The 25,664-nt window shown below is 34.1% G+C and overlaps 1 protein-coding gene across 1 annotated transcript in view; it reads right to left on the bottom strand.

Moving 5' to 3' along the window:
• Positions 1-19,199, bottom strand: part of LOC145259667 (protein singed-like) — a 97,894-nt gene extending 78,695 nt beyond the window's left edge. The window contains exon 1 of the mRNA XM_080117325.1: positions 17,998-19,199. Within this exon, the coding sequence (XP_079973451.1) occupies positions 17,998-18,844 (847 nt within the window). The 5' untranslated portion in view covers positions 18,845-19,199. The remainder of the gene's footprint in view (positions 1-17,997) is intronic.
• Positions 19,200-25,664: the final 6,465 nt, after the last annotated feature.

The raw sequence follows: 25,664 nt of genomic DNA, 5'->3' as shown, positions 1-25,664 counted from the left end.
CCAAAGGCGTGCAGTTCTAAGAAATAAACTTTGTTTATGGAATGTACGTTTAGGTTTAGGCACAGATAAAGAGTGGGAAAATTATTGATAGTGTTCTTAGCTAGACGAGTGTTTCTTGTGAAAGTTTGGCAAGGGGGGGAACCATAGATTGGAGCTCTAACGAGCACTTGCCATGAAAATAACGATAAAGCAGAGACAGACTCGCAACAACTGTGAGAAAGAGGTTGCAGGGAAAAGAAAAGGGCATCCCTTATAAGGACAAGTTAGATCAGGTACGTAGTCATCGTGGAATATATTTTGCATCCGTGATTAGTTGTTATGGGTCTTTCCAGAAAGATCAACTTCAAGGCACATGGTTTAAAATAAAAAACGTGTTTCATTCCAAGTTGATTAGTTGAGATGAATATTTGAAAAGAATACGGGCCCCCAAAATAAATCTGGGAATATAAATTCCCAAGAAACGTGGAACACGAGATAAGATTTGCTTATTTTGAGACTTTTGGCGTAGATGTTATATTATCCAGCAAACGCAGACAACAGGGAAAACAAAAATTCTTTTTTTGTTATAAAGCGCAAACAAAAGTATCACAAATCTGCTATGTCTAAAAATTCTATACGCAAAGTCAAGACGCCGGAAGTGGACGCTGTTTATCTAAATATGAAATGAAAAACGAAACTATATGGAACCACTTATTCTATCATGAAACAATAAAAAATAAACGTTTTTGATTTGACCAATCATATTTGTTTTTGTATATACGTCACATATTCACATTAACACACCGGTCCCCATTTGATCACTAGAGTTAACAGACATTGAGCCTGTCCAGTGATAAATTAGTCACCATTTGTTACGGCCAGGCACTGTATGTGCTCTGAAAACTGGAGTGGGTGGGTGCCGACAGGTTAATCTTGCCCAAGGCGTGCTGTATGAACTTATCCAGCGTTCCCATGACCCTGGATAGTCAAGGGACTCAAATCTGATTTGATTTTGTGATAGTCAGAAACATCAAGGAACAAATGTTGCCTCGATTATTAATCGTTTTTACAGGCGTTTTTGGAAGTCAGCTCAATTTGAAGACACGTGGCTCAAGAAAAAGTTCAATCAAGTGTGTAGAATTTCTGTAAAAATGAAATCACCCATGAAAGAATTAATGAATTATAAAAATGCAAATTCAAATTGTACAGATCACCGAAACTGGAACAAATAAAAATAAACCTTTATAGGAAATGGACTGAACTCCAAAATTTAAAGTTGTCTTCTAAGCTGGTTTTCAGGTCGGGTTGCTATATAACACCAATTTCAATTATTTTGCAGTAAAGTTATCCCTATCCTCTTAAAACAAAATTTAAAAAAAAAAAGAAAGAAAAATGCTATCCACAAAATTTTCAATAAAATTCAGTCCTTTCTGCGATTTACTCCGAAAACTTCATTGTATATCCGACTTGTTCAACAAGATTTAATCTTATCGCTGTTCAATAAGGGATACTTTGGTAATCAACTCATCAGTTGAAGGTATAATCCTGAATGGGCTTCACTCACCGGACCTTAATCCTGCAGATATTTATGTAACAGTGTGTGTGAGCATGTGGAAAGTAGCAGCAGAAGCTAAAGGATGGCCAGTTTGCGAAGAGATTAGCAGTAGCAACAAAATGCACATATGCAAATTAGGAAGTGTGCGCGAGAAGGAAAAAATACAACACTTGCTCGCCAAAGAAACAAAGTCGACGTCAAAGGAAAGGAAATGGAGGTGTAAAGCGGAGGTGATTAATGCCTGGCTGCAGAAAGAAACAAAAGCGGCGTCAAAGATGGCTAGCTGATGCCAGCAGGAGATGAGAAAAAGACGATGTTGAAGGAAATGTACGTGTGAAGTCACAGACGAGAATTGGACGGCTGTGCTCAGCATGCAGTGAGAAGGAGAAACGCGTGTCAAGTTCAAATGGACATGTGCCAGTGAGACGTTTTTAGCGGTATCGTAAATAAGGTAAAAACTTGCTAAAACATAAAAAAAATGTCGACCCGGATTTTTATTTATTTGCTTTATTTGTTTGTTCGTTTGCGACAGTAGCAACGTTACATTTATCAATAAGTTTATTAAAAAAAAAAATCCAAATATTTTAGGGAGTGCATAGGTTATAATCTTTGTTTTTTTGAAACTCTGAACTGAAGTTTTTACAATTATTTTAATAAACTAGAAACACGTGGATCTTAAAATGCAAGCCTGTGCGTAACAGCAGTCGATCACAACAGCAGCGCATCTCACAGTTTACGATTTTGAATCTGGATTATAAGCTTGGCGCCAATTAGTTACACGCATTCAGCTTCCCTTCTGGCTTGACCAATCAGAGGCTAGTTCTCAGGCGAGCTGAGCATGTGATAGAAATTGATAAAACAGGTTAACACACAACTTATATTCTCTTTTGCAGCCAAGAAACAAAAGCGAGCTTCTTTCACGGCACTTCTTCCAGCTCCAATCTCTCTTGGGGTACAACCAAAACCTCACGGGCCGTCCAGCCGTGGGGTTCGATAACACTGACTTAACATGGCTACTGTAGCTGCACACGCGTGTACTTATAACGCATACACGCACCTACAGAAACATTAACGGCTACATACATAAACGGTCCTGGCTTTAACACGGGCGTACAGTACACATTCAGAAATCAACACTTTTCTTCCCTACGAACGAGACATTCATTTAAAATCATGTGGACTTTCTAATCGTTTGCCGTCATCCACACTTATGAATTTATAACGTTACTAACACCTTGTCATTGTTTTTTTTATTAACAAAATAAATAAAGATCAATAAAGTTATTATTTGGATTCTTCCGACTACTGTTTTCATTTTGAGTGTCATTTTCACAACAATTTGGTCGTTGTAACCTCCAACCTTCTTCAGGTGTATCTAGTCGAACTCCTGAATGCTTCTGCCAAACTTGTGAATTTGGATAGAATTTCAAACGGAACCCTTTATTTACTTGACAGGGTAGCATGCTCTCGTTCCGTCAGCCATGACTGGATAGAAATCCTAAATAATTTACAATTGTATTTTTCGGTCACCTTTTTTTTTTTTTCTTTTTTTTTTACACAGTGATCACCACTTATCAAGGCCCGGAAACCACTCAGAGATAAGGGTTATTGCACTGAGAATTGAACCTTCAACCTTCAGGAGAATATCACTTTTACAATTGATTTTTCTAAGTACTCTAACCACTGTGCTATGGATCAAATTTCCAAGTTCGACAGAAACATTTCCGAGTTCAACAAGCTACACCTGGAGAAGGTCGGAGGTTACATCGACTGACACGTTGTGAAAAAGACACTCAAGATGAGAACATTAGTCCGAAGAATCTAAATAATACGAATAACCTATCCTCATCTCAAAAATTAAGAAACGTAATATTCAGAAAGTTGTTTTTTGAATGTTAAAACAAGACAGTCTTCCAATTCTATATTGTATGGTAATTAGTGTTTTGATTTCCACGGTTCTGTAAATTCTTTTTTTTTTTTTTCTTTCTTTAATAAAAGAAATGTAAACAATTCCCTTTTTAAGAAAATAAAGTGATAAATGTATAAGGGGGTTGCACCACATGTCAACTGCTACCCCAGCAGATGTTTAACCCGTCCCCCTTACTCCAAAATAAAACAAATGTCACGTGTACAGATCCAGCAGATGTCACGTGTGAAACGCATTTGTCTTTTGAAAGAAACAGTAAATTCCTCTTAATTTTGTTGCATCAACTATGAAATCGAAATAAACTAAAGTTTCATCAATCTTTTTTTTTTCTTTTTTTTTTTTTTTTTTTTTTTAAATCCTTTTCAACACAAACAAGGCACATTTCACTTCCAGGATGAGCTACTAATCGGGATGATGTCTATATGAGATAATGTGTGGAGCCGAGCAGCAACTTGTCTGTTTGCGTTACGGTTAAACTTCTGCATGTCAGTACAATTAGGAAAGCAGGAAACCGGGAGAAAATTTCAAAAATCTAGCAGTCAGAGGGAATAAGCAATTAGAATAGAAGGTTTTCCGGTATCAGGAGCATCAATAATGAAGAGATAGAATTTTACTCCATTTTGGGTTAGTCGGAAGTATAAATGCTATGAATTTGTCAGAACATATACCATTAAAGTACTTGTAAAACAGGGACAGGGATGAAAAATGTGGTGATGGGACAGAAATGGGGCTTGATTAATAGTGTGGGATTTATTTTATTTGAGATCTCTTTGGATCCTGTCTAAGAGTGAGAAACTAGCGGTAGATAAACCAGACCAGATGTGACAACAGTACTCAATGGCGAATCGTGGCTTTGTAGAGATGGGATACTCCCAGGTGTGAGTAATTTTCTAGAACGGTAGGGGGAGCTTACCTTATTAATTAATCAGCCTTAATTTATTCAGATTCATGTTGTGAATATTAAGCTGAGGAGTTTGAACGATAAGCTCTCATTAGTGTTATTAGTGATGGCAATCTATTAAAAATGATTTTTAATAGATTTTTATAAAATCCAAAACTAAAAACAAATGATTGGAGTGAGGGAGTATACATAGTATACTAAGGTGATATCATTGGAACACACGGTGGAGCAGGTGCAGGTGTGATTGCAAGAGTTAGGAACTTTTGTCATTACTAACAAGCAGAGCATTACCACTGTCGACAAAGGGAAAAGTTTATCAGGCATGCGTACACAGGTACACAGTGTAATGCGGGAAAGTTATATCTAGACATGACAGGCACACGCATTGAGGCAAAGACACAGAACAGATCATCAATCAAATAAATTAACGTGTGTGTGTGTGTGTGTGTGTGTGTGTGTGTGTGCGTGTGTGTGTGTGTGCGTGTATGTGTGCGTGTGTGTGTGTGTGTGTGTGTGTATCTCTCTCTCTCTCTCTCTCTCTCTCTCTCATATGGCAGGAGGTCGGTATGACAAGAAGTTCTCCAAAAAAACAACAGAAAACCAGATTGGTCATTGTAGAGGGTATAAAGGGAGGCGAGTCAAAAGCTATTCACGTGTTTGGAGGAAAGGGACGAAAAATCAAAGTCACGGCTTTGGGGAAAAGAAAAATGAGGACTGGAAAAACTAAAATGATGGAGAAGCCTATTATTATCTTCATCACTTTGACAGGGAAGGGAAGAAGGGAAGAAAGGTGAGGAGGGTGCTAGCAGAATGGCCCAGAGTGTGAGTAGCAAGCATACATAGCGAAGACAGAAAATTCGCAGAGAAATAGTAAGGATTTTTTTTGTTTTACTATAAAATTTAAATTTCGTGATTTTTTTTGGCACAATGACATTTATGTGGGTCACGTTCTCTTTTTTTCAGCTGACTAAGTCAGCTTTTGAATGACTAGACAAGCGAGGAATTCTCCGTCGATTTAGCTCCCCACCCCAACAAAATTATTGGGTTGGGGAGGTAAGTTGCAGAAGTTGAAAGGGGAAGGTGGGTTATCCTAGAGGGGGGGGGGGAGAGAGTCGAACATGCGTTTCAAAAAGAATTTCCATATCTTTGTCATTTTCCAAGATCTTTTTCCCCTTCTACACAATGTTTTAAACAAAAGGGAAGACACAAATAATCTCAGACAAAAATTTTGTTTCAATAAAATAAATTCAAATTTTTTTTTAAAATAATTTAAATTATTCAATTTAATGTAATAAAATATTTACAATTTGAAGAAAATTCTGGCATTTTATTGGAAAATATTAGTGAATATTGTGTGCGTGTGCACGCACATACGCGCGAGCACGTTTCTTTTCTATTTGTAACTTTAATAAATACACATCGCATTATTATTATTATTATTATTATTATTATTATTTCATTTTTTTTTTACATTTATCAAGTTTTCATTGAAAATCAAAAATAAAATTTGAATTTTTAAAATCCTATTTTAAAAATAGGATAATGCATGACCATTTTAAATTAATTTTCCGTAATTACTCAGCTTCTCCGATGATGGAAGAAAGCCTAGAAAAAAGTCTGAAAACAATCATGCTTACACGTCTGTAACAGTATTAAAAATATATTTTGTCTTATGTTTTATTTAAAGAATAAAATAAGGTACTTGTACAGTTTAATTAAAACATTAAAACATGAAAATATTAAAAACAGTTATATTGTACGTACTCGTTATGAAATAAAATTTCATGCAAAAAAAAAAAAAATCACCTTATTTGATCAAGTAGTTTGTATATTTTAGAACCCCACCTAATAAATGTTGCAGAAACATTCATTGGGTTTCTACCACAATTTTGTTTTTTTGGGGGGAGGGGGGTTGTATTACTGTACACATAGATTCGAAAAAGTTGTCAAAAAACAAATATATAACAAATAAATGTTATCAAAAGCAAGATAAGTTACTTTTCTACGTAACTGGATATATTTTTCGTGTTTTTATTCAATGTAACATGTTTATTCAGCTCGAAAAACATATAGTGTTTACCGATGTATTGGAAAATTCAAGATGGCGCCTCACTCCCTCTTTAACATGGTAAGTTTGGGAAAAGGTGTTATAAATAAAAAACTAGAAAAAATACTATTAAAAACCCGCCGAATATATGTCAAGTTATGTCATGGTAACATATATTGAGCGAGTTTTTAACAGTATTTTATCCAGTTTTTTTATTTATAACATCTTTTCCAAAACTTACCGTGTTAAAGAGGGAGTCAGACGCCATTTTGAATTTTCCAATACATCGGTAAACACTACGGTTTTCGAGCTGAATAAACATGTTACATTGAATAAAAACACGAAAAATATATCCAGTTTGGTAGAAAAGTAACTTATCTTGCCTTTGGTAACATTTATTTGTTATATATTTGTTTTTTGACAACTTTTTCGAATCTATGTGTACAGTAATAGACACACCCGGAAAATAATTTATCTTGCCTTTGATACCATTTATTTCTTATATATTTGTTTCTTGACAACTTTTTCGAATCTATGTGTATAGCAAAACAAACCTAAAAAATATTTATTTATTTTTCTGCCCATGTTTCAAAATAATCTCGTCAAATTTTGACAAACTTTAAGCGGTGATTGGAGTTATCTCCCCTGGCGCCCCCTTCCTCATCTGCGAAAAACAAGATGGCTGCGGCTGCGGTACGATCGATCTCATTAGAGTTTGATTTTCCTCTGAGGAAAAAAAAAACTACTTGATCAAATTAAGTGATTTTTTAAAACTTAATTTCATAACGAGTAACTTTTCAATACTTTCATTTTTTTTAATGTCTTGATTAAACTGAAAATTAAAAATGAGGAATTCGATGTGTTTTTGCCAAATTTACAAATAGTCGAAAATTACACACACGACGATTCGTGAGTGAATCGAATTTTCGACCCTACGTTATCGTAGCGGAATTTGAAAAATGATACATTGAATTTAAAGTGAAAGCAATGGTATCTACCGAACTGTCATCTCGTAGTAATAACATATCCAAAAATTACGAAAAACGATTAGGTAGAAAATTAATTATTAATGAAAATAGTTTTCGAAGATAATTAGCGAAAATTGAGTTTTAGCAAAAAAAAAAAAAAAAAAAAGGAGGGGGGGCAGAGGGTTCTAATTGTAATAAAAGGGATGTAAATATTTTCTGAAAACTGAAAACCTTTGATCAATTTAGCAAAACTTAATTTTCGCTAATTGTCTTTGAAAGCCTTTTTGTTTTTTATTAATTATCGTTTTTCGTAATTTTTGGATATTTTTATTACTACGATATGACAAATAGATAGCATTGCTTTCACTTAAAATTCAATATATTTTTCGAATTTCGCTACAATAACGAAAAACCGAATTTTCTACTCCGAAATTGCAATTTCTAAAAATATTTAACAAATAAAGGGAGTCAGTCGCACGCTCTATAATCATGGGTGTTGTTGTACACTCTCCACTTAGAAATATAGCAATTAAACTAATAATATATGCAGGTGTTGTGCCGTGCGCTGATGAAGATGATAGTGAACTGTGAATATTTAGGGAGGGAGGGGAACCTGAGGTAGATCCAAGGTATTTTCCGGACTCCCTTCCCTACACACATTATGATCATGTGACCAAAGCCCTAGTCATGTGAAACAGGGGAAAATAGACAATTTACACACACACACACACACACACACACACACACACACTATTATTTCAAGTACCTACATAAAATATCTATTTTCAGTATTTACTTCAACAATACTCAATACGCAAGTAGAACGAGATAGTAAATTTGTAAAAATATATAAAACAAACTGCATAGAATTTTCGTCATCGCTTAATTATTGGATATATTTTCCAAACTTACTAGAAACATTTAAATTCTTTCAAATCGGGTTTCAAATAAAAAATAAAAAAAAAAAACATGTACAAAGGTGTAGTTCTTTCAATTCAATTTGCCAAAATGCATAACTTTGCGCATATATATATATATATATATATATATATATATATATATATATATATATATATATATATATGCGCAAAGTTAATATTTATAAAGTAATTTCAAACAGATGTAAAAGCTCGATAAAACCAAATAGGATATATATATATATATATATATATATATATATATATATATATATATATATATGATGCAAATAATGGAAATAGTATTCCAACAAAATAGAGAAATAAAAAGGAACAAAACGTATTGTGTGTTCATCAACGTTTCGTCTTTATTTCATCCAGGGGAAATCTCGAAATAAAGACGAAACGTTGATGAACATATACGGTTTTTTCCTTTTTATTTCTCTCCCTCTCTCTCTCTCTCTCTCTCTCTCTCTCTCTCTATATATATATATATATATATATATATATATATATATATTTATTGAAAACGGTAAATTGTAGTATCAGAAAATATTACGGTATTATTTTACGACCTGCCCCAGCGTAGTATAAATACCCCCAACCACCCCATGTTAAGAACGGCTTTTGAAGTTAGGGTGGTGTTTATTCTGAAAGCCGTCCTTAACATGGGGAGGTTGGGTGTTATAATACGCTGGGACACGTCGTAAAAAATTACCAATATTACTCTAAATTCTTTATTTGCAAAAGATTTTCGAAATTACAATTTAAATTTTGAACAAATTTGGCCACAAGGCCATCAAAATTTTTGAAAAAAAAATGAAGTTAATCAATCATCCTTTGTCTAATTTGTCTCCTTTATTTTTAGTTAGAATCATTGTAGTCACCAAAATACCACATTTACTCTAAAAGGTGCATCTTACTTAAAGCTATCCCCCAAATGTGCTCGAAATGTCACTAAGGAATCATCCTCAAACGAATTCATTTGAATGACAATTCAAATGAATTCGTTTGAGGAGGCAGACACGGCATTTTTAGGGAAAACGTTTTCATTTCTTTCACAACAGATTTAACATTTAAGAGAGATTTTTTTTTTTTTTTTTTTTTTGAGAAAATAAGGGCTACCTATTTTGCACGAAGAAGGACGCAAAGGGCTCTGTGGGTCTTTTAAGGAGAGAGAGAGAGAGAGAGAGAGAGAGAGAGAGAGAGAGAGAGAGAATGAAAAATAGAAAGAGTGAATAGGTATGAATATTCATATATTTTTCCTTGTTTAAAGAACAATACTGCTAGCACACACACACACACACACACACACACACACACACACACACATATATATATTATATATGAATGAGAATAATGGAAATAGTATTCTGACGAGACAGAATACTATTAAAAAAAAAAAAAAAAAAGAAACAAATTAAGTCATACTTCGATCAACGTTTCGTCTATTGTAAGACGTTCATCCAGAAGAGGTCTTACAATAAAGAAAAAACGTTGATGGACATATGACTTGGTTTATTCTTGTGTGTGTGTGTGTGTGTGTGTGGAAGCAGTTAACTTCACAAATGCCAAATTTTACTGACTAGTATTGCCTGAATTTGCAAACGAAAGAAGGAGGGGGAGCAAATTAAACCAATCATATTCGTTTTTTTTTTTTTTTCGGATATTTTTCTTTTCCATTTTTATTTTGCAAATACTGCGAATCATGATTAAATCAAAGCGCTTACATAAATTTCTAGCATAAGAATTAAATGCCGCGTCTATTGTAAAAAGAGAAAAAAAAAAAAAAAAACCCGGCTTACAGAGAAAGCGCGTTTATGATAATGTTGAATTGTTAATGAACGTAGCGAACAAGCCGGTGCGTGCGTCGTACACACGCAGCCAGCATGGAGAAATCCAAGGGGGTGGAGGGTGTAAGTCTCATCTTATTAACATTAGTAAAAAAAAAATAATGTAAGAGAAATGTGTTTCGGGTTCTAAGTATTATATTAATAAAATTATCACAACTCATGTGTGTGTGTGTGTGTGTGTGTCGCAGCAGTCAGCACTCAGTGCAGAAAAACAGTAAATGTTCGGTGAATAATACATTAAAATAATGCAAGACGCGTAGAGACGAGAAACGCGCATATATATATATATATATATATACATACATACACGTGAATTATTCGTCCTTATGTGACTTCATTATTTTTTTTATGTATTATTTATCGAACATTTATCGAAATAAGCAATAGTGTAAACTTAATTTAAATCCTGCTTCCAAATAATTTAAATTCGAAATTAAATCCAGCAGAATGCATTTCCGTATATTGCAAACAAGTCTATCGTTTTAATCTTGTTAATAGCTTTAAAAATAAATTACTGCATGATTCTTCAAAATTTGAAAAGGATTTGGAAGCAGTTAAATTATCGAATTAGAAAGCCATTTTCGGCCTTGAAATTCTTAGCAATTTTTCAAGTGTTAAAAAAAATGTCAATTTTGGAAGTGATCATTCAGTTTATAAAAATGCATTATAATACCAATTTAAATAATTAATCATAGTTTTATGACAATGTGTTAAATTAACAATTTAATGACAGAATTATATAATAATTATATTTAACTTGTACATTCCCTTTTTAAAAGGAATAATTTGATATCCAACCGTCACTAAGAACAAAGGGCAGCGTGTGTGTATGTGGTACTTTCATAGTTTACGGATCTTGTCGGAATAACATTTAGAAAACCATTCTTAACCTTGGGAGGAAGCTTAAACTATTCTGTACTTTTAACAATTTAAAAAGATACCGTAAAAATTGAATTTAACCTTAAAAATAAAAAATAAAATAATTAAAAAAAAAAAAAACAGCACGAGTACCATGATGGGATTGCATATTAATAAAGTTGATATCGTCTCTGAAACGATCGTACACATGTTAGCGTCTATTGTTTTAATTCTCTGAACATATGTAAATGTCATGGATCAGTTTCTTTTACTTTCTACTTACTCTACTTTAGCTCTGGTCGATCGAATTCCTTTTCTATTGAGCTGATTATAAATCTGCAGTATTTTCAACAACCGTCTTCATTCACGTGCTTTCTTCATCAACATAAGGATCACCTGTATAGTTGCCTATCCATTGTGTTCTGCCTTCAAACCAAGTACTTCTTATACCCCCGCCCCATATATATTTCTGGTTTAGAATAATAATTAACGATATATATTTATAAGTAAATAACTACTCATATCTGCAGACACTAGTGTTTCATGCTTACGCAATTATCAGTGTAGGTAACAATTCCTGCCGGTTATGAGATTCGAAGCCCCCTTTCCAGATGTACTTCATTCACACTCAATATTTTATTCGTTTTTTTTTTTTTATAAAGTAAGTCTTACACGCGTTTCGTTGAATAGCAGAAGCTTACCAAACAACTAACGCACACACAGACACACACACAAGAAAAGCAAAACAACTGAAAATAAAAAAAACAAACTCCTGGACAACACCGGGTAGGTAAAGTCAGTATATTATAATAATTTGTGATTATTACTAGGACTATGAAAATAGAATATTCTTTTCATTATTTTGACTCTCGAGTATATATCAGTTAATATCTTATGTTTTTATATAAGCTGATGTGCTTCTCAATTGATTGACTGTGTCTAATTGTGTCGGATATATACTTGAGAGTGAAAACAATAAGAATATTCTCTTGTCATGGTCCTAATTATTACTAACAATCTCTCTCCCCCCCCACACACACACAGTAAAAACAAACAAAAAAATTATCCAGGTTTTTTTCTCTATCGCTTCTTGGCCCTATGTCACGCATGGCCATTAGACAGTAGGACTGATACAACGTTTTACTATTTTTTTTCTTTAAAATTTTATTTCATTATCAACGAGACTTACTGATCCCGGCGTTGCCCGGAAGTATTCACTTTCATTTGCGTTTCACTCTAGTCCCCACCTCTTTTATATAAACAAAGACATGGTTTTAAATAGTTCGTGTTAGTACTTTACGTACCTTTACTTTTATTATAATAAATTAATAAATTGTAAGTTACGTAGAGACGAGAAACCAACACGCGAGAAATGATCACAATATATTAATACACAAAGATGCGACGACTACCCACCTCCACCCTTTCATTAGTACAATGCTACCCGGTCGATCAATTTAACAATGACAAATGTATATAAAAAATATTTAAATATATTTCTTTTCTTTAACAAATTGAGAAAGTATTTAACAATAATTATTTAGAGAAACGTTTAAATTTTTGGTTAGAAAAAAAAAGGGGGGGGTGAGTAAATGAATTGTCAAAATATGAGGAGGGCCTAAAACGATGCGATTTTGTCAGCAGACAAAGGAATCTTTGATAAAAAGGGGGGGGGTCAATCCTAGACCGAAACATATGGAAATTTAGCGCAAAACAAATAAAACAGAAGAATTCTGCAAATTTAAAGATTTCAATCAATTCATTTTTATTTAAACAATTTCGGTCGCATACACAAAAAAGTGTTAATAATAAACATCCCCAACCTAACAGCTTTTTCGGCAGTGAGGTAGAGAGAACTAATGTCGCCGGATGTAGGGCTTTGGTAAAAGTCCGGAGGGAGGGGAGATTTCCAAGGTTTAGTATGAAAGAAAAAGAGGAAGGAGATATATCACATGGAAGAAGTCGGGAAGGAGGGGGGCATCAGTTGTATACTAATGTTAAGTAGTAGTCGGACTTCTCTAGAAAAATAAAATGCTAGAAAATCAAGGAAAAAAAATGCTAGAAAATCAAGGAAAAAAAATGCTAGAAAATCAAGGAAAAAAAAATGCTAGAAAATCAAAGAAAAAAAAAAAAAATAATTGGAAATTTTTTTAAAAATTCAATTGATTTTATTTAAATGTTGTGGAAATCGATTTAAAAAAAATCGTAAAATTAAAATGCAACTGAGATTATTAATTACTATATTGGAAGTTCGCTTCCATTTTGGGTAATTATTGACCCGGACGCCCGGCTTATGACGATGGTCGTTGCTGTGGGTCAGTTAAGATCAGGAAAGAATTGGTAGACAGAATTTCAAGAAGTCCAGATTGACTTTCGACGTTCATCTAGAAATTATTTATTTCAGTCGGAACTTCTAGTAGACTTAAAAACACAGGATTTTCCAATCTTTTTTTTTTTTTAAAGATCTGAAAATGGTAAATAAATTCTGAGGCGATGTTATGTTCATTTAAAATTTCCAAATGTAATTTGTAATATTTAATTTCAATTTTCATCTCGTAAATTTATTTATTTTTAAACTATTTCTTGTATTGTTTAAAAATGATTCGAGGGTTTTTGCGCACATTTCCCACAGTTAGGTAAAAAAAAAAGTAAGGTATTGAAGATCCACCCTCAACTAAATCACCTCTTACTCCCCAAAGATTTTTTTAGGTGATTACGCATGAATACCATGAAAAAGTTGCCGGAAAGAAAATAAAATTTTATCATTTAGAATAGTCGGGGATTCAGCTCATAAATTCAACGAAAATTGCCCCCCACCCACCCTTTTCGAGCCAGTCTAACATTTTTATGGCAGTTAACTAAATTTCTTTTATAACCAATCCTAAGTAAGACTGACAAGATCGTAAAATTACACATAATTGTCTAAAAATTAGACCTCTCACCCTTCTCAAAAGTGCAGAATTCATCTCCCATAGCAAAAAAAGAAAAATTGATAGACTGCCCTAAAACGCTAGAATAGTCCGAAAATGGGGTTACATTTTACGTTAATTTTACATTAAACTAATCCTACTCTAAAATTTTTGTTCTTTCCGTCAGTTTTTCAGGGTGTTCACACACGTAATCGCTTAAAGTAGAATCTCGTTAGGGAGGGGGCTGAGTGTGTGAACCTACACATTTACCAAAAATCTGTACTTATGCAGAAAACGGACCGTGTTTAAGTAGGATTTTCAAGTTAAATTTAATTTTTACAGTATTTTTTTGTTTGTTTATTATATTGTTAGGCGAAAGTCCAAAATAGTTACAAAACGCGATCACCGTGCTAAGAATGGGTTTCTAAACGTTATTTCAACACGGTCAGTATTCTGCATAAATACAAAAAAAAAAAAATCTATTTAAAGAATATTTAAAAAAAAATTTTTTTAGAACGCATTTTTTGGTGGAGAGAAAATCTCCAAAGAATAAAGGGATAGATTCAAATATTTGTGTTCAGAGAACGCGGCTCGTTTCAACCATTCCAAAGACACGGCATTTTTAGCCATGGAAGAATGAGAAGCAAGAAATTGAACACAAGAAATTTTACTCGCATCTTTCAGAAGACAGGTGCGCCGTGCGGCAAAAAAAAAATCCGTGTTTCCCTATAATTTAACGTAAAAATGGACAATATTTTAATTTTATTTGCTTTTAAATAAAAGTTAAATTTTTAATCGTCAGTTTAAACGCTTTGACGGCGCTTTTGGTTTTCTTAAACTTTTCAGCTTTAAGATGGCTATCGAAACAACATCTTAACATATTTAGTAGTTTTATAACAACCTCGTTCAATTAATAATTTAATGACCAAACACCGTAATAATTAATTTATAGTATGACCGCATTTTTTGGTAAATAGTCATTAAATTATTGGTGCTAATGCAGAGAGTGATCCGCGCTATTTTTTTAAATCGTATTTCCACGTTTAATTAAAGTTTTATTATGTTTTTTTATTTAATTGTAAGGTTAAAGTACAGAATAGGTACAAAACACCCTCCCCATGTTAAGAATGGCTTTTTAAACAATAACATTATTTCAGCACGGATTACTCTCTGCATGAGTACCAAATTATTAATTGCACAATGAACCACATTGAACCAGATCGTTATTATAGAACAAGAATTTGGTTCAAATATTTTTTTTATTGGCAGCCATCTTAAAGCTAAAAAGTTCAAGATGACCGCACTTTCAAATTAAAACAAATGCCACTCAGTAAGACTAAAATAGCGTGTTTAATACTTTAAGCGAAAATTTAAAGCGATGTGAACGCCTTTAAACTACCTAGTAGACAAAGACATGTTTGGTCTGAATTAATTTTAAGGTTGCAAAAAGGTAGACAAGTATTATTGTTCTTTTGTGCTAGTCAAAGGAAAACATGCATTTTTTAAACGCATGCTTGTATAGAAACACGCAACTCGAAAGCGAATGTTTTCGAATATTTTTACGACAAGCAGTCTGCAGCCATGGAACCGGGATTTTTTTTTTTCTCGGTTTGGTAAAAACGTGTTTTTTTCTTAAAGCGGCATTCTTAGACGAAGGAGGGGTGGGCATCTTTATTTTTATTACGATTGTTCGATTTCGTTTTCTTTTTTTACAATTTCAAAGAATAGTTTAAATCCTAAACGGACGAAACCGAATTAAAACGTTTTCATATACATTTTCTATCATAAAATATACGCAAAAATGCGGCCTCCTTTAATCACGCTTGTCATCATGGGATGGATTTTTTTTTTTCATATAACCAATATAATTTTCATATAACTAAAAATCCGCATCGATGTTGTTGCGTTAAAATTGAGATTTTATCAAATAACGGCCTCGTTTAAAAGATAAAATTCATATCTTTTTTATTTTAATTAAAATTATGTTGAGAAAAAATTCTTACATTTTTCTAAATCGCTATTATAAAATTAGCAATTATTGTCATAGTCATCTTTTTTTTATATATAACATCTAAAGTTATTGCCTATTTATTGTATATGTCAATTTCAATTGATTGGAGATAAGATACTGGAATTTGAAAATGATCATTTTCAAACACTTGTAAAGAATGGGCATTTAGAGAAAGTCAGTTTCCGAATATTCACAGATAATCCCGAGCCAGTCCCAGAATTTGTCGAAACAGTTTACGATCTGAAAGGTATTTATTTTTTTTTGGGGGGGGGTCCACTATTTAATTACTTTTCGTAGCTTTATATAGTAAACTTCGGTATTTTTTTACGACTTGCCCCAGCGTAGTATAAACACCTCCAACCACTCATGTTAAGAATGGCTTTCGGAATACCCCAACCTCCCCATGTTAAGAACGACTTTCGAGGTTGGAAGGGGGGGGTATTCCGAAAGCCGTTCTTAACATGGGAAGGTTGGGGTATTTATCATACGCAGAGGCACGTCGTAAAAATTTACCTAAGCTTCGATCATTTCCGGAACTGGCTTGATATTCTTCGTCAATAATACCGACTACATAAGAGAACTTTTCTAGGTGACCATTTCTTACAAATGTTGGTATTTTTTTAGATTAGGTCTACCTCCACAATTTTCTTTTAAATGACACCTTTTATGGGTTTCGACTATGCTGAATACAAAAATCGCATTCAAATTTTGCAGAAATAAGTAGTTATCGAGATATAAAAAGTTGTATTATGCATTGTATTCTTTGGCGGCCATCTTTTTTACACGCGTGCAGTGTCAGTCATAGATGAGTAGATTTGTTTATGGCGCACGCGCGTAAAAAAGATGGCCGCCAAAGAAAACAATGCATAATATAACTTTTTATATCTCGATAACTACTTATTTCTGCAAATTTTGAATGCGATTTTCGTATTCAGCATAGTCGAAAACCTAGATAAGTCGTCATTTCAAAGAAAACTGTGGAGGTGCAGGTGGACCTAATCTGAAAATTTACCCAAATTTTTTTATGAAATACAAGATTTGGAGAAGATGTTATATCCATTGTTTAAAAGTACACCCTGAATGGTTAATTAAGTTGTCAGTGCTTAGTAGTAAGCAATATATACATATATATTGCTAACAATATATTGCTAAACAAAAAGCTTAAAATTAGTTTTTGTTTGGTAATTATTACTATTGACAACACATTTTTAAAAGAATTACAGTCAAGAAATTAGCGAAAAGCAATTTATTTTGTTACCTACTCATTTGTGATCTATTTGCGTTCATAAATTTAATAGAAGTCTTTTGAGTTCGCATGAATATCGATTCTGTCATCTTTGTTGAGTCAATTGTTTATGTCAAACAAGATGACTAGTTTACTCGGAATCGGTATTTATTTACGTGAAAGTCAAAGACAAAACTTCGATGTTGCTACAGAATTTAAACCGATCAAACAGACTTTTAATAAAATTCCCTTTGAACGTTTTTTTTTTGTTTTTTTTTTTTTTTTTTCTAGCCAAATAATTCTAAAACGTAGTTACGTTAGGGTTAAACTTAAAAAAAAATAAAAAATGTCCCGTTCGAATTTTGTAGACAACTTTGTGTGCCATAACTTCTAATATTAACGCAAATAGGTCACAAATGAATTATGGTACTTTTGCAGTCTACGAACCGTACTGAAATAACATTTGGAAAGCCATAGAGACGGATGTGTTATCTGTATTTTCACCGAACAATACCGTAAAAATTAAATTTAACTTTAAAACGCCACTAACAAAAATCTAGCACGGTTCGTCAATCGTCAACTGCAGAAGTATTGAATTGGTAATGCATTTTTTTTTTTTTCTAATTTTTCCAAATGCATTTTCTTTAAATTAAGTTATGGCCATAATAGTGATTATTACCTAATTATCAAAGCTCCGAGAGAATATAGAGCGATTTGTATGTGTCAGATCTGTTGTCTTGGTTCGGCGCTGTTCCGATTCTGCGACGTTGATTTGTGTGTGTGTGTGTGTGTGTGTGTGTGTGTGTGTGTTATAATTGTTTATTGTCTGCTGAAATTAAGAACTCACCTTGCTTGATTGAAATGAGCCTTCCATTATGCGAGGTAAAGGTCACCTGAGGATGACTGTCTTCGATGGTGAACAGCTCGTCCTTCGTAATGGTTTTATTCCGGGCCTTCATCACAGCTTTAGGGCCGACGGGCGTCAGGTAGCGACCCTCAATATCTTTCATAGCGAGGCCAGAGTTTACACCGGACTTCAATTCCACTGTAAACTGAGTGTTCTCGCTCATCTCATTGACCAGGGTGCCATCCCGGTGCAAATACCGGTTATCGCAGGTGACCAACGCGTACTTGCCGTCTATAAACTTAAGGATGATCAACGAATCCTGACCCCACGGGATCACCTCGGTAAACTGTATCTCACCCTCTTCCGCGGCAAGACGCGCGTACCGCTTGCGATTGACGTTTTTCAGATTGACCTGAGGATGGATGGCTAATTGTAAGGTCCACCATTCCGTGGGTGTGGGCAGTTTCGCCTTACCCACGACGTTATCGCCTTTGCCCCCAACGTAAGAGCCATGAGCCACGTGATGCAGGGCCCACTGCCCTCTCTCGTTGTATTCGATGGAAAATTTCTCGGTGTGACCCGGTTCTTCACTCTCGCCAGAGACGTTGCCATATTTATCAACGGACAAATAACGTCCGAGATGACTTCGGATGTAGACGACCTCTTCCCGGGAATCTTGTTCGAGGGTCCAGGCCTGCTTCTTTTTAAGACCTGTACCGGACGCATTTATCTTAAAACCAAAGGTCTCGGCTGTTAGGTACTTCTGATCGGAATTGATTAAACCGACCTTCCATTGGAGACCTATAGAGTGGCCTCCCCGGTCTCCGTTTATTCCGTTTTCGGACATTTCTGTAGCTTTGCTATTAATAGTAGATCTCTCAGATTTTTTTTTTTTTTAATTATTTTTTAAACTCCAATTACTTGGTAACTTCTCGCTAGAAAGGGAGACGGGAGTAATTTTTATTTTATTGAGAATCCCACTTCTAGGAGTGAAAGTGATCCGTTAGTAATGGTTGTGCGTCAACACATCGGCCGTACGGCGACAAAACAATATTGACGACCGCGACTGTTTTTAAGGCCTGAAAAACGAAGTGCCCGTCTCACGCGCGAGTCGATGACTGCTGAGCGTGCGTATTTAGGAAATAGAAGATTATTGTAGTTGCTGGTTATGAGGGTGGGAGGAGAGGGGAAGAAGGAATAAAACTGTACCGAAGGAGGAGGAGAAACGCCATATGACACGAAAAGCTTGCCTTTCATTGGTTGTTTCCTTTATACTTCAATATTTTATTTGTTTATTTATTTTTGTCAAACCGGCTTTTTCTTTTTTCCCCCTTTTCGTCTTGATCTCCTTCTTCGTTTCAGCTCTCTCTCTCTCTCTCTCTCTCTCTCTCTCTCTCTCTCTCTCTCTCTATATATATATATATATATATATATATATATATATATATGTGTGTGTGTGTGTGTGTGCGTGTGTGTGCGTGCTTTTTATTGTCTTTTTCTTTATTTCCGTTTTCTGTCCATGAAACCTTTATTCTTTTTTTTTTTTTTTTTTTTTTAAATTACTTCTAACTTTTGCCGAACCGGTTTTTCTCTTTATTCCTTCATTTCCTTCTTCTATTGTTTTTTTTTTTTCTGCGCTCTCTCTCTCTCTCTCTCTCTCTCTCTCTCTCTCTCTCTCTCTCTCTCTCTCTCCATTCCTAAACTACTTCCTCTCTCTCTCTCTCTCTCTCTCTCTCTCTCTCTCTCTCTCTCACTATATATATATATATATATATATATATATACATACATATATATGGTTGCCTGTCTAGCCGCACTGATGAGCTGTGAAACAGCGAAACAGTACTGTATGTGGATGACTATATATATATATATATATATATATATATATATATATATATATTATAAACTTATAAAAGAATATATATTTAACAAAGCAAACTTATCAAAATAGGAAATGCTCAATATTGTTAAGAGAAGCAATAAAATGTCAAATGTTGAATAAAAGATGGACTATAAAAGTCACATAAATCAATTACATCACCAGATCAGTAAAGAAGAGAATAAGAAAGAAAAACCTCGTTAGGTCATGCCGTTTCAAAACCAAATGCTTGTCATCAGAAGAGGAAACTAGCCAGAATTATACAAAATGTAAAATATAAAAACAAAGCTAGCTTAAGGACATTTAGATTTGAAATAAAGAACGCATATATTAAGAAATATTAAAGGAGATATAAAATACTGGAATTAAAAAAAAATTAAAGTGTAACTAGAACGAACCAATTAGACATACGCGAATAAGAGTAAAAAAAAAAAATAACACTAAAAATAAAAATGAAAAGATAAAAAATGGAAGGGTAGTATATATATATATATATATATATATATATATATATATATATATATATATATATATATAGATATATATATATATATATATATATATATATATATATATATATATAAGTAATAGTAAAGATTGGAGATCAGGATTCATAAGAAATAATGGGATCATTAAAAAAGATATACAATAAAAGAAAGAGGAAAAGGTAAGAAAGTATGAATGTTTTTTTTTTCCTTGTATTTCATTTCTCCTTTAATATTTTTAAATATATATACTGCCTTCATTTCCAATCAAAATATTCTTTAGTCAGCTTTTATCTATATATCTCTATAAAAGTGAACGTGTCTGTCTGTCTGTGTGTCTGTGTGTCTGTCTGTCTGTCTGTCTGTCTGTGTACATTTCCCTACGCAATAACTCTGTCAATTTTTAGTCTATAGACTCGAAATTTGAAATACCGGGTACTGAGATTTGGGAAAATCGATGTGACGGGTGTCAGCCAGAAATTTGGCTGTTAAGGGGTCAAATTTCAACGATTTGACCTTTAAGAACTCTACCAAACTCCTCCGACAATTTTGGGTCTAGACACTTGAAATTTTAGATATAGGTTCCTTGAACCTGGATCTAACTTAATAAAGTGATTTGAGCCCGAAACTATAAATTTTAAGGGGTCATAATAGGGGTCAAAGTTTTAAAAAATTAACCATTTTTTTTTGTTTTTTTGCTTTTTTGCACAGCATACACCTCCAAACACCCGAGCAACGCCGGGCACCCCTGCTAGTATTAAATATTTTATATTTTGTACTAGCATTTCAGCCCGGCGTTGCCCGGGTATTTGGAGGTGTATGTTGAGCAAAAACAAAAAAAAAAAGGTCAATTTTTTAAAACTTTGACCCCTATTATGACCTTAACATTTATTATTTTGAGCTCAAATCAAGTTATTAAGTTATATCCATGTCCAAGGAACCTATATCTAAAATTTCAATTTTTTACACCCAAAATTGGCGGAGGAGTTTTGTAGAGTTCTCAAAGGTCAAATCGTTGAACTTTGACCCCCTTAGCAGCCGAATTTCTGGCCGAAAACGGATTACAAAGATTTTCCCAACTCTCACAACACTGTATATCAAATTTCGAGTCTGTAGACTTAAAATTGACAGAGTTATTGCGTAGGGAAATGTACACAGACACACACACAGACACGTTCACTTTTATAAATATATAGATAATACTAGCTCTTCTGCCCCTGTGATGAGAAGACTTCAGCTTTGAAATGCAATGGCCTCAAAATGATATAATAATGTTAAATGTAAATTTTATTCGCTATCTTTAATTTAATATTTTTAATTAATCCTCTTAACAGTGTTAAGTTTTTTTTATCTTGATAAGTTAGCTTTGTTATTGATATATTGTTTGTTAGCTTCTTTATTAGTGTTGGGACGATTGTTGGAATCGAAATTAGGAATAAAAAAAATCGGAACTTCAAGGGGTATCAGAATTGTCATCGTAACCGGAAAATCTTTTAAAATTTGATTTTGCGTAGTGATAGTAAAATAATAAATATTTATTGATTTGAAACTACCAGTAAAATTAAATCTATAGCCCCCCCCCCACCTTCCCAGTGTATTTTTACGTTTGAGAAAATATCTGCACATTTAACATGTTTTTTTTTACGGTATTATTATTATTAATCAAATATTTAAATATTTTTTTTTATTTAACATCTATTAAATATTTTTATGAGCACAAAAGTTATCTATGAACATGTGTTTCTAAATTGAGATACACCTGAAACATATATGCACATATGCATCCAATAATGTTTATGCAATAAACATACTATATATATATATATATATATATATATATATACCTTAACATTTTTTACAGCCATAAAATGTTTGAATCATAGTCATTTGTTTTCCTAGTTTTGCATATGAATTACAAAATATCTGATATTTCCCCAAAACCTCTGGCCTTGATGGAGGAGAGACAAAAACTTGCTGCTATGGTTTCAAATAATCTGAAATAACAGCAAGGGGAGACTTGATTCCAAATATTTCTCATATGTTATATCTCCCCTCTTTGGTTTTTATACATAAAGTAAATTGCACAGTGTATAAGGATGATTTGATATTGGAAATATTCATAATCGTACCCATTTCCAAAAGAGGGGAGATATAACATATAAGAAATATTTGGAATCAAGTCTCCCTTTGCTGTTATTGGGGAGACTTGATTCCAAGTATTTCCAGCCAGAGGTTTTGGGGAAATATCAGATATTTTGTAATTCATATGCAAAACTAGGAAAACAAGTAATTATGATTGAAACATTGGTAAAGATGCAATACCTTCCACCCTCGAAAAATCCTTTAAAATTACCAGTATTATAAGTTTTCAAAGGTGTTGCAAACGAAAAGAATGTTTAAAATTCCAGGAAACGAGTAGTTTCCTAGATATGAAGAAATTATACTTCTAAAAATTGGAGGATCACTTTTCTATATTAATTTAACATAAAATGAACACCAATTTTATATCCACCTTTTTTTGGGAGAGGAGGGAGTCTGTTATTTTTTTTTTAGGTGTGGCTTTTTTGGTAATTATAGCATGATAAACCAACACAAAACCTACTTTAAAAACTTGTTTTCGATAGGTTTTAGGGTGTGCTGGAAATAAATATCACATTTAAATTCTCTGCAAGTAAGTATTTTTCCGGGTATTAAGCAATGTATTTCTTTATGTTATTAGTAGTGGCTATTGTTGTACACATATTTTTGCTAAATACCCGGAAAATTGCTTATTTACTGAAAATTTAAATGCGATATTCGTTTTCAGCATACCAGAAAACCTACAGAAAACAAGTTTTTTACGGTAGGTTTTGTGTTGGTCTACCAGGCCACAATAAGCACCACCCCTAAAAAATAACAGACCTTTCAAAAATGTGATAATAGTCATGAAAACAAACGTCCAAGGGTGGTGCATGCGGCACACAAACTCGAAACCCGACCGATAGAAATTAAAACTTATGCATGTACTCTTCCGATGGCAAGACGCGTGACTATAGCTTGTAGAACGAATACAAATGTACTTTATAAAATGTCAGGGAGTATTAACGACAGGCGTGTGTTTAACTTTTGCCTCAACAGATTTCTAAAACCGCCCTATAGAGAAGATTTTTTTGCTCACTTGGAGTCATTTTATGCGTGTGCTTAATTTGCGTGTAAGTTTGAGAAAAGAATGATGGATTTTTTTTGTGCATGAAACAGTATTCGGCATTTTAAAACTTTAATTTCAACACTTCAAGCTATTTTGGCCGTTATCATGGCAAAAATATAACTAAGCAGCAACATGGTGAAGCCATTTGCTGGCAAGAGAAACATAGTAGCATGGCTGAAGAAGTTAAGGTTGGTTGCGAAATTCCAAAAGAAAGATGATTTGGTAAACCTGCTGCCATATTATCTGCTCCTCTACTTAGAAATGAGTGAGAGTGACCAACTGGATGTCGAGCGAATAGAGATTTGAATAAAGGAGGCATTCACGGATTGTGAGTTCCCAGTCTACAGGAAGTTAACCATGTTGAAAAGGGTTGGTGAGCAGGTGGACGTTTATGTGAACAATATCAGACAGTTGGTTGGACTGGCTGGTTTTGAAAGAGTCAGACTAGAACAACTTGCCAAACTGGTGTTTGTCACAGGGTTTCTGATACCATTTCCATCTAACTTCAGCAGGCACCAAAAATTGAGACCCTAACCATGGAGACCTAATAGCAAGAGCAAGGGTGTTGACATCAACCAAGGACCAAAGCCTTCACATGATTGCAGCCAAATTGCCATCAAATGGTAAATCTGCTGTTCATATCTGAAATAGCCCTGGTAAACTGTTTCAAATGCAGCCACATTGTCACATAGCAAGAAATTGCCAAAGATGTGAAACTCATCACTACCAATGCGGTAAGGTTGGACACTGGGTCCAGGACTGTTGGGGAAACAAACAAGAGGACGAGGCATAAGCGCCAGCCTACTCCCTCACTAAGATGTAAATGTGGCGTTACGGAGATTGTTGTCTACATTGATGTAATACGGTGTTCGGCATTAATTGAAACAGGATGCTCACATACAATAATCGATGTAAATATATGTTGACCCTGGAAGACAGCAAAAGTGGACGTCCTGACTATTGGATGTTCGTCCCATGCGTGCTGTGGAAGAGGAGTAGTCATTATTTCAACAAACGATAGTGACTATGTTAAAATCGATGCTCTGGTGGTGTGTGCTAAACCACTGGAATTTGATCTGTTATTAGGGATCGATGAGATAAAAGCATTGAGAGGAATCACTGCTGGACCTACATGTGCAGTCCGGATCAGTGTCAGGAAAGTTTCCACATGTGTGGCTATCTCCATCAGTGAACCAGTCTTTACTGTTATGTTCGACAATCAAAAGTGAACATGAATAGCAGCGTGGAAATGGGCAGATAACAACCCAACTAAAGGACTGTGTAATGGAGTGCCAGAATATCGATTGGCTGCGAAGCTTCAACCAAATTATGATCAAGAACTCTGGGCATGGATGGACAAGGGTTGGCTTGGCATTACCAGCTGCATGAATAGTAGTATTATCCTGCATGAACCTAGGATTATCATTGAAATTCCGGCCAAAGTAGGGTAGAAAATGCTCAGTCAACATATTAATGTGCTTGGTCAAATTAATTCGACCTTGCAAGTGAACTATAGGCCCTGGACCATTAGCCACACACCAAAAGTGAACTTGCACCACCTTACAATGTTGGAACTGTGCACCTAGGATTAAATTCTTCATCCTTCCTTCGACAGATGGACTACCTATCATCATTGCCTAGCCCATTAGACTTGCTTTCGTTGCTACAAATCACTTTCGACCAATAATAAAAGTCATGATCTTCATTGTATCTGACGACGTCCAGACGCTGCTTTTTGTTATTTACAGAAATCATTGCCTTGTATCTTGCAACACAACCACGCAAATTCAAATTCCTTCAATGTGTTCTGAACTATAGAAGGAGAACACGTTTTTTAACAAGATTATACTGTTTTTGGATTTGGAGAGCCGCTTCAAATCTGTTTCTGAGACTGCGGATCTTGATAACATTCTCTTCACTGTAAGAAGTAACTCTAGGACGACCAGATTTGGAGGCATCATGAACACTGTCGTGTTTTTATGCTTTTGCACAGTTATTCTTACTGTTTTCTGACCATATTTCAATCTGCAGCCGATTTCTCAATTGGATAAACCAGAAAGGTGGAGATTAATGAGCTGTGCTTGAGCAAAAAACTGTTTATTACCAGATTCAA

Source organism: Euprymna scolopes, chromosome 35, assembly GCF_053919585.1.
Source record: "Euprymna scolopes isolate OS-2025 chromosome 35, ASM5391958v1, whole genome shotgun sequence".
NCBI classification, from domain to species: domain Eukaryota; kingdom Metazoa; phylum Mollusca; class Cephalopoda; order Sepiida; family Sepiolidae; genus Euprymna; species Euprymna scolopes.
The sequence above is the reverse complement of the archived record's forward strand: the minus strand, read 5'-3'. Positions and strand labels throughout refer to the sequence as shown.